Source organism: Fundulus heteroclitus, chromosome 1 (assembly GCF_011125445.2).
Source record: "Fundulus heteroclitus isolate FHET01 chromosome 1, MU-UCD_Fhet_4.1, whole genome shotgun sequence".
NCBI classification, from domain to species: Eukaryota; Metazoa; Chordata; class Actinopteri; order Cyprinodontiformes; family Fundulidae; genus Fundulus; species Fundulus heteroclitus.
Genome location: NC_046361.1, coordinates 8,114,732 through 8,125,101, shown reverse-complemented (window position 1 = coordinate 8,125,101; position 10,370 = coordinate 8,114,732). Strand labels below are relative to the sequence as shown.

The 10,370-nt window shown below is 42.0% G+C and overlaps 1 protein-coding gene across 1 annotated transcript; it reads right to left on the bottom strand.

Moving 5' to 3' along the window:
- Positions 1–276: 276 nt before the first annotated feature.
- Positions 277–9,646, bottom strand: zgpat (zinc finger, CCCH-type with G patch domain). The gene is made up of 7 exons (XM_012862008.3): positions 9,481–9,646; positions 7,735–8,405; positions 6,782–6,915; positions 6,495–6,659; positions 6,213–6,335; positions 3,027–3,438; positions 277–993 (listed from the first exon to the last, which is right to left on the bottom strand). The coding sequence occupies exons 2-7, from the start codon at positions 8,349–8,351 to the stop codon at positions 855–857; spliced, it is 1,590 nt and encodes a 529-aa protein (XP_012717462.2). The 5' UTR covers positions 8,352–8,405; positions 9,481–9,646; the 3' UTR covers positions 277–854.
- Between the last annotated feature and the right edge of the window lie 724 nt (positions 9,647–10,370).

Sequence of the window (10,370 nt, the reverse complement as noted above, 5' to 3'; positions counted from 1 at the left end):
ATGCTTTTCTTTACTAGGGACAGGGAAGCTGGTGAAAGCTGACAGGAAGATGGATGGAGCCAAATACACGGCGAATCTGGAAGAAAAAATATGGGCTGCAAAAGGCTTGAAGGCTGGGGCAGAGATTCACTTTGAAGCACAACAGTGACCCCAGAAATACAGGCAGAAATACGACAGAATGGTTTAGATCAAACCATTTTATGGTGTTAAAATGGCCCAGTCAAAGTCTCGACCTAAACTCGACTGACTGTCTGCGGCGATACATGAAAACTGCTGTTCAGGTGCTGTGACTTTAATCTGAATCCGCTTGAGATATTTTCTTTAAAAAAGACAGGCAAACATATTTCAGTCTCTAGACAAGCAAGGCTGATAGACAGACCTCTGCAGCTGTAGTTGCAGGAATGCAAATGCACACCACAGAGCATTATTTCCTCCAACAATTATGCACTACTTTATGGACAATCCGTTACATTTTGTGGTTGTAATATCACACAATATGACAAACATCCAGGGGGTTGGTAAACACTTCCACAAAGTAGTTAATTAGCTGTGGTGCTGGAATCAAATAAAGAAGGCGAAATGGGTCCCACAAAACAGTTCAGTTGAGGTCAAACCAGTATTTGTTCATGACAACTAAAAGTTTATTTTTTAACAACATTGTTGGTTGTACATTTAAATTTTCATGAACCATCCCCAACAAACAACCGAGAAAGGACTCCACTGCCAGCTAAAACCCATGATGCTGGTAACAAATAATAAAAAAAAAAACCAAGGCAGAAAACTGTCATTAAGCAAGGAATATGAGTTAATTAGAGGCAAGCAACGTCTTTCCAAAGCGCCGGGGCAAACTGAGGTTAGAACTCAGTCATCTTCTTGTGTGTGTCTGCCTTCCTGTGCTCTCGCTGGATGGACAGCTCGTGTGCTTTCTGCTGGGCCAGCAGGCGGCGGGCCGCTGACAGTTTCTCCTCCAGCTGCTTCACTCTGGATGAATCCCTTAGCACAAGCACAAACAACAAATAGATATGAAGGCGGAGAGCTGGGATGACAAGTCAGGCGGATTTCAGCAGCACTGTCGGCCGTGGAAACAAAAGTTTCTCCGCAGATGTTCCCTCCTTATTTACACTACCGCACAATTCCCAGAGTTCTGGTTTGGAAACCTGAATTAATTACTTCTACTGGTATGGGAAACTTTTTTTAGTTATATAAAATAAATGAAAGTTGTGCAATTCTTGCATTGAGTCATGATTTGGTAGCTAATGTGTGTGCAATCCAACTAAAGGTGATAACACTACATAATGACAAAAAAAGTCTACAAATCCCTGTTAAACCAGCAGGTTTGTGTGATGGAAAAAAATAAGACCTGGTTTTAAAACCTTTTTTTTTTCTATCATATGATGGAGCATTTATCCTATCCAAGTCAATTGAAAAACAAAAAGTTTAACAAAGAAAAAACTTGGGGGGGGATAAATTTGCAACAACATTAACTAATATTTTTGATGCATTGTTTGCTTAAACTTTACCCCTCAATCTTTTTGGGAACACATAAAATCAATCACACTAACACTGATTAAAGAAGCAATAAGCAAAATTTCAATATTATACATAGAAAAAACTAAAAAATAATCATGTGAAGACATAAAGGTAAGATTTCAGATGGCCTATGGCCTGACGTCACACCACATCTCTCTATGTTGTTCCCCAGTCTCGTTTACATAGCTGGGCCGGCCGTACGTGTACGTGAACTGCTGCCACTCAGGGCTTAGCTCCTCTCTGCGCTAAAATGCCACCATCAGAGCTGTGCAGCATTGGAGCAACATAGCACAGAGCACCCCCAACAGATCAAAATGTTTTCTTGCTAACATTATACAAAATCAATGACAGTTACTTACTTCTTCACTAGAAATGTTCCTTCAAAAGGTGAGGCTCTTTTGCTTTGTTTTTGTCTTTTACAAATATGCGCATAAGAGGCGACTCGTGAGAAGAGAAAGGAGGAGCAGGGTGGCAGCCAGAGCAGAGCTAAAGAGAGGCGCGGCTTGTTACACATCTTGTGTTGGTCTACAGACACTGCTCAAGCTCCACCTAGTGGTGAAACGTCGCGTATTGCTCCTTTAACCACAAATAAACATCTGTTGTCTTAGTCAGATTTTCTTGACGTTTGCTCATTTTCCTCTCTTAGCTAAAGCTAATGTTTGCAGAAAGGTTCCAATAATCAGAAAGAAATACCTGTAAAAAGGTATCAGTCAGCAGAAGAATGCAAATAATTCCCACAGCTATGAATATAAACATCATGCCACAGGTAAGAATAACCGGCAAAAATATGGGATAGCTGATCATGTTAGAAAACTGGCAAGTTTTTCCAGAACTGATGAAAAGGGTCTGGGACTGGACCAGCAACACTGATGGAGCTGCAAGACATGTTTGATTTTTGCAAACATAATTAAAGAATAGTTATTATATTTAGTTGCTACCAGGACTTCTTTCCAGGTATGTAAAGTAATATTTTGAGATTTCCTATTCTGTTTGCTTAGCTATAATAGGACCAAGTCCAATTTTTTTATTTGCATAAATATTGACAACAATTTTAGTATGATTTAAGATAAGAGTTTTATACATAAGTTGGATTTATACCTATTCTTTAATTATTAACAGCTATGACTTGGCAATGTAGCTGAAATGTATCATGATATAAGTATTTCGTATCAGTTAATATTGATAATTATGTCAGAAAACAACCCAGAAAGCCAATTATTAGTTTTTGTGCACACATCTGCGGCTTCTTCAAGTTTTTCCTTTCAACAGATTTTTTTTTTTATTGTACTGGATTAATGTGACATTATATGTGGAAATAACTCTGAAAAGATTTAAAATACCTTTACATAAAAATGACATTTTACCATAAGTGTTAAACATTTTTATGAGCCACACTATCATTGAAACCACATTAAGTCTGTTCTGTTTAATAATGACATCTTGGCTCAACTTCTTATAGTCAGCAGATGTTCCAGAAGTCCATGTTCTGTACTGACCTGCTCGCCTGTCTGCCGAGAGACTCGCTCAGTTTCTGGATCTCTCTCTCGGTTTGGGCCACCCTCTCTGCAGCCTGGAAGAGCTTCACATTCAGACTCCTTTTGGTGCTTTTCCCCGCCCTGTAGGCCTCCACTCCGGTGGCTCCAGACGGCACAGCAGCACCCCCCTCAGCAGGATCCGAGCTCTTGCCTCCGAGCTGGTGGTTTAAAAAGTCAAAGACGGTACGTCTCCCTCCGGTGGACACTTTAGGCTTTCTGCGCCGCTTTGGCCGGCCGGTTTGTGTGCCATCTTTAGCAGTCCGGCTTTGGGTGCGCCTCTGTGTCAGCTCAGCACACTGGTCTAGAGACTTTCCCTTCGGCAGGACCACAGCCGTCACGGGCTCCACTCGACCCTCCTGCATCTTCCCTAAGCCTGAGGAGACAAACCAGTCTATGGATCAAATCCGTTGCACTTAAATATTTCCCATTGCACTCTAAAAAGTCAGATTAGTATGTAAACGATTTAGTTTATTTGCCCGTTTATTAACCTTTTTTTCCTTGAATGAAAAAGAAGTCTCGAAATAAATGAAACTTTTATTGCAGCAGCAGAATCACAATATGAAACCTCCAACCTAATTTGACTACATTTATGCAGTGGAGAAAAGATAAATCTTAAAAAATAAATTTTTTGGGCTTCAAGGCTTTTTTATCGTCTTAACCAGGGGCGCCAAACAAGGAGTCCAGCAGTAAACTGTCCGCTGTTTGAAAGTGACTTCAGATTAACTCAAGGATCTATAAAAAGTAAATTTTTTTTAATACAGTTTTGGAACAAATGCTCATCATCAGCCTAATGCTTTATTTCCCCTTCTGCTGTTTGGACTTTGTGGAGCTGATACTGCTGCGCGTTCTGGCTCCGTGACCGTCTCTGAAAGCTCTCCGATTAGTTTAACTGCATTTGGCCTGATCTGAACAAGCTGTCTTCTTCTGTCCACCTAAAGAACCCATCTGCCCAAGTGATCAATAATAAAACACGATGACCAACCACCCTTTAATATCGTGTTTGACTGGATGAAGTTCTCTCCTTCAGATCAAAAGCCATTTTAGAGGCCATTTCAAAAGTTTTTCCTCTTATCGTTCAGCACCAGATTGACTTTACTTTCGTCGGCACTAAGAGAAATGTTCCATAAATTATTTTGGTTTCAAACAAGTTTTTTTTTTTTTTTTTTTTTAGCAGTGCCTAAAGGAGCCTTTCATGTATTAAGTTTTATGGATAGATCAAGGCTTTTTGCAGATTAAGTACATCTTTAGAAACTTGCACTGATGATTTTTTTTGGTCTCTTCTGGGACCACAGCCACACATAAACCCACTCCTGACTCATTCAACCGCAATGGGCCACACAGCTTTAGGAGCGAAGCTTTGAATCAGCCACCAAGGCACACTTAAGGTATTCAAAAGGAGGCTTCAGTAAGACTTAACTTCTGCTTTTTCACAACAATTTAGATTTGAGCATCCTCTAATTACCCTCAATGGATATTCATTCTTGGCATACCTAATATACTGTATGTGACAATAAACCACAATAATGTTCAGCCACCTTCTTCTTATTATTGTATAGAAATAGAAAAGAGGACACTACCTTCTGTCTTGGGAAGGTGTCAAAGAAGTTAAAAAGTGAAGGTTTGATTTAACGCAGTGAAAAAGTATTTGGGCCCTTTCAGATTGACTCTGTTGTCGCTTTCTCATCAAACTTAAATATTTCAGATCATCACTTTAGGATTCTGACAAAGATAACTTGAGTGAACACAAAAATCAACTTCAAAGTGATGCTTTCATTTATTAAAGAAAAAATAGTATTCAAACCAACTTGGACATCTGTGGAAAAAGTTAAATTATGAATTAACTTGCATTAACTACCTTTTGTGTACAAATGAGTTCAATTTGACTCGGGCCAGACTACTGGCAGACCCATGGCAACAATTAATAGCTTAAATTGAACCCGTCTGACAACATGAAGCAGGACAATTGATCTCTGAGAGCAGCACATCAGGCCCCGATCGAAGAATAGATGAGAAAGTTGGCGTTTATCAACTAGAGAAAACATGTAATACCGTTGAACCTACCCAGGCTCTAAAACACCTTCTGGTGAACCCAAAATTATATGGAGTGTCTGTCACACATTTGCCAAAAATCATCTTGATGATCCCTAAATACTATTAGGTAAATATTCTGTGAAACATCATATCCTCAGTCAAACATAGAGGAGGCAGTGTGACAGTGTGGGGCTTATTTGGCTGCTTCAGGGTGTGGACGACTTGCTATCATTAAAAATCTGAAGGCTTGTGATCTTAAACACAAGCGTACTTGGATCACACATCAGGCCAATGATCCAAAAAAAGAACAGCAAGACTACCGCTGAGTGGCTCAAACTATATAAACCCAGGGATTTGGAGTGGCTAAGTCAAAGTCTGAATTGAAAATGCTGAGACATGACCCAAGACGGGCTGTTCGTGGTGAAAACAGCTCCAATGTGGCCGCATTAAACCAAATCTGCCATAGCTCCTTCACACCGATGTAGCAGCTACTCCACTGTCATTTGTTTCTGCCGAGGGTGAAACAACCAGAGAGGCGGTTATTTTTTTCACATAGGGTTAATTTAAGCTGGTTATCCACATGGATGCGGCATTTTGGGAGAATAGAAACAATAGTTTTTAAAACATGGTCCCACAGTGGATACGTTTCAGAACTCCGGTTTAATTTTTCCCATGTGTACATGCGGGCCGCATCTTTTTCTAAAGAATGACGTTATGACTCTGCCCCCCTTCTGTGACCCGCATGTGCCTAACTCTCACAAACAACAACAAAGATGGCGCCATCCAGTGTTGCAGCTGTTGTTACGGCTGCTGGTAGCGTCCTCTGACTCTTCCTTTCCAACGACTTCACTCTACACAGCGTTCCCTGAGTCTGATCCCCCCCCCCCACGCTGTTGTGTTTACTTCACCAGTCGTGTTTTTTTGCATGCATCTTCAGCGGTGTCACAGCGCCTCCAACGGGCACAGCACACCCACTACAGCCTTTTCAGCTCTGCTGCGTTCCTCTCGTGTGGACGGAGACCTTTTCTGAATCGCCTATGAAACTTTACCGTGTAGACAAGGCCTCAGACTCTTTAAGGAGGCCTTTCGCTTAAATGTGTCGTTTATCTTTCTCACCTTTCCCGTATTCGTAGCCCATTTTGAGCATAAGCTTGGATCCGATGCCTCTGGTGTGTGCCTCCCAGCCACCAAAGCTAGCACTGTTTACTGTCACAGCAGATTCTGCAGCAGAGTCTAAAACTGTTGGAGAGAAAAGACAATAACAACTTTAACAAGTTTAAAATAAACAGATACAAAACCTTTTATTGACAGATTACCGTAAATCTAAACACCATATTTTCCCCTGCAGTATTCTAGTGGTTTTGGTTGTTTTTTTTACCCACGCATATGTTTTTATACCTTTTGCATATCCCAGTGAATCTCCGTCTCCAGTGTCGTCTGAATCAGAGTCAGACGAGAGCGGGTCGTCTTCTCTGAGAGGTGGGATAACCCCGTCAGCCTCCACGACAGCATCCTTCATCAGCAGCGAGTCAAACTTTACAGTGTAGAAGCCGCTGTCGATCTCTAACGGGACAGAACGCATCACAAATCATAGACATGGAAAAAAATTGTTTTTTTGCTGCTCTACGTGATACTTAGGTGGTTCCTTTTCTCCCCTAAACTGTTTATGGACAGTTCAGAGTTACCTTTTATCTTGGCCGGGTACCAGATGCCGTCCTCGTGCCGAGCCAAGCAGGCAGAACCCTCTTCGAGGTTACTGAGGTCAGACTCTATGAACTCCCTGAGCTCGGATACGTACACCACCTCCCCATGGGAAAACCTTCATTAATTAGAAAATACCTTAGAAATCCTGTATGTCGGTGCATCAGATAAGCAATTTAATTACAGAGTTAGAAATAAACACATTACACCGCCTGAGGCTCCTCAGGCGGTGTAATGTAAACTCACATTTACAGTAGAGTGCCCTAGGAATGAACGTTAACAACTGCAAACCTCAGTGTTTTATTTTTATTTATTTATGTGATAGATCATATAAATATTGTAAAGGTTTCTTCTGAGTCAAACTAATATCGACGGCTTGGGGCGGCCCAGCCAGAGTCCCGACTAAACTCTGACAGAGTCCATGTAGCCAGCTAAAGATCAAATCTAATTTATTTATATAGCACATTTAAGAACAACTGCCGATGGCCAATGTGCTGCACACAGAAAAACAATCAATGATAATTCAATACAAACACTGTACGAATAAAAAAAAAAAGAGAACAACTCTCCCACTGTTTTAAAAGTCAGTGAGTATAACTGTGTTTTAAGAAGAGATTTGAAGGCCTGTCTAATATGAAGGGGCAGCTGGTTCCACAGGTTAGGAGCTCCAACAGAAAAAGCTCGATCACCTCTGTGGACCAGCCTGGACCTTGGGACAACTAAACACAAACAGACATTAGATCTACGGGATCTAGAGCGCCCATAAGCCCTACTTTGTGTTGCTCTGTCACATGTAACCCCAAAGTCTGCAGCTTATACGTGACTAATTAAGGAAAGGTTCAGTGGGACCTGAATACCTTTGTAAAGCATTGTAAATATCTTCAAAATAAAATTTAGGGACATGAAAATAAAACATTCCGCTACAAAACTGTTTTACCTGCAGTTCTCCAGAAAGCGACACTTGTCCTCCAGGTAGAACGGACAAGGTTTCATCGATTTCTGGGTGGGGTAGACGTAGAGCACTCGCACCTGGGCCTCTTCTCCATCCGCCGCCTCCGCCCCGACCACCATGGCGTTGTGATACTCCAGCGTCCCCCACGACGTCCTGTAAGGGGCTCTCACCTTGGTCCCACTGAGCTCATCTTCACCCTCCTCGTCTTCTTCGTCTTCCTCCTCTTCACAATCCCCCCTTCTGCCCTCTACGTCCTCATCCCTCTCTCTGGTCTCGGAGCTGCTGCCTGAGCACTCTCCCAGTTCAGAGTAAAAATTAGCAAACTCGGCGCTCAGACTCTCGTTTGCCCTGCTGCTGTCCGCCGCGGCCTCGGAGGTGTTCGTGTGCAGGTCGCTGCTGTCCTCTAAGCTGGCCAGCAGCTGGCTCTTCTTGACAGACACCAGGCTGGACTCTGTGAGCTCTATCAGCTGGCAGAGGTCTTCCTTCAGCCTCAGCAGGTCTGGCTGCTGGCTCGGGTCCAGGCCCGCAGACAGGGCCGCCTCCACCTGCTGCAGCTGAGCACCGTAGGCGGCAATCGCAGCCTCCAGGGTTTCTTCATCCATCTTGACAGCTTGGCACAGGGTGGGACACGCAGGGCCACCATCAAACCGCCCTGACTAAAGAAGGAGGTGAAAATGTTGAATCGATCCAAGCGGGGATTAATATAATTAGCAAAGGGAGCGCAGTGGCACTCCTCGGTACAGCTAAGCGGTATTTCAGCACGAGCTTTAATAATAGAACCTGTAAAAATAAAAATCTAAACTGTAAGAATGGGAGGATGGATAGAGAGATGGATAAACTGGATGGATGGATCAACTTACAAATAGATAGAAGAATGCATAAATGGATGGATGGATGGATAAATAGCTAAATGGATGGGCACAAATTGAAGAATTATGATGAATGAATGGCTGGATAGATAGATAGATAGATAGATAGATAGATAGATAGATAGATAGATAGATAGATAGATAGACACGTAAAAAAATTGAAGGGTGATGGCTAGATGGATGGATGGATGGTTGGATGGACAATAGATGGATGGATGGATGGATGGACAATAGATGGATGGATGGATGGATGGATGGATGGATGGATGGACAATGGATGGATGGATGGATGGATGGATGGATGGACAATGGATGGATGGATGGATGGATGGATGGATAATAGATGGATGGATGAATAGATGGATGATAGGGAACACTTATGCGCATTGTTGAAGGACTGTGAAAAGCAGCTTTATCATGTCGACAATGAGACAAGCAGGTGATAAAAGTCTGTTTGAACATTTCCCCCTTCTTATCAAAATCTTGAAAACATTTAAATCAAATTCCAATTGTTTTCTTTAGAAGACTTTTTAGGTCTAGTTTATGATTTCCACTTCCATCCACGGGATCAAGCCAAAGGATGTAAATCTGCCAAATTCTGTTCGCGCAAAAAAAAAAAAAAAAAAAAAAAAAAAAAAAAACGACACAAAAGAGGTAATTACCAGTCTCCTCTGGATAGCTATTCTATGTGTTCTGACTGCATTAATAGAATAAGCTCAGTAATCTCTTACAGTGCCGTAAATGAAGCTACGATCAGATATTTCTGATCTGGGTACTGAAAGCCTGTGGGATGTTGTTTTAGCTGCTAGCCGTCTTTCCCGGTGGGTTGGACCAACACTGGGTATAAAAGCGCATTTATTACCTCGGGAAGAAGCCGACTTCTCTGGCCTAGGCTCCGCTAAGCTCCGGTAAAAGTGACAGCAACATGGTTCGTGGTTTTAATAAGACACAGACATAAAAACTGCTCAACGCGGGACAGAACCAACACACCGGCGTCAGCTTAGCAAAAGTGCAACTAGTTCAGACTTCCGTTCAAACTGATGCTCCTTCACAATAAAACAAAGCCTGTGATTTTAAGACACTGAGCTAGCTACTGTTGGTAGTTCTAAAATAAAACAAATAATAAAAAATAAAACAAATAATAAAACACAATATACTCATATTATAAACTAGATTTAGTTTCTTAGGGGACTTAAGAAAGACAAAGATATACTCTACCCCGGGGGTCACCAACATGGTGCCCGTGGGCATATACGTGGTGCCCTCAAGCCTGTTCAAAAAGTAGCACAACCATCCACTGAGCTGCATTTAAAACGCTATTTTAAAATGACAAATGCATTTGAAACATATTTATATTGCTTAAAGTTATGACACGGTACCGATGAAGTAGCTCTCAGTTTTCCCCTGGTCTGTGACCCCTGGTCTACACATTTTATGGCTACCATATTTTACTTTTAGAAATGAACATTATAACATCTCAGCAGCGCATGAGCAATGTCACATGATAATTTTCACCTCTGTGACTCCAATTACACAGTCCCACTGCTGCCTCCAGCCAGCTCTGCTCTTGACAAATCGGGGCAAATGGTAGGTCATCCTGAGCCTGGTTATGCTGGAGGGAAAACAGAGACGTTCTTCTCCACCGCTTGATTAGGAGACATTCAGTGGGGTGTCACTCACAGGAAGAGCTCCTTCCATAGCTGGATTGAAATTAGACTAGACATTTGAAAGCTCCCATTTTGGGATTTGGTT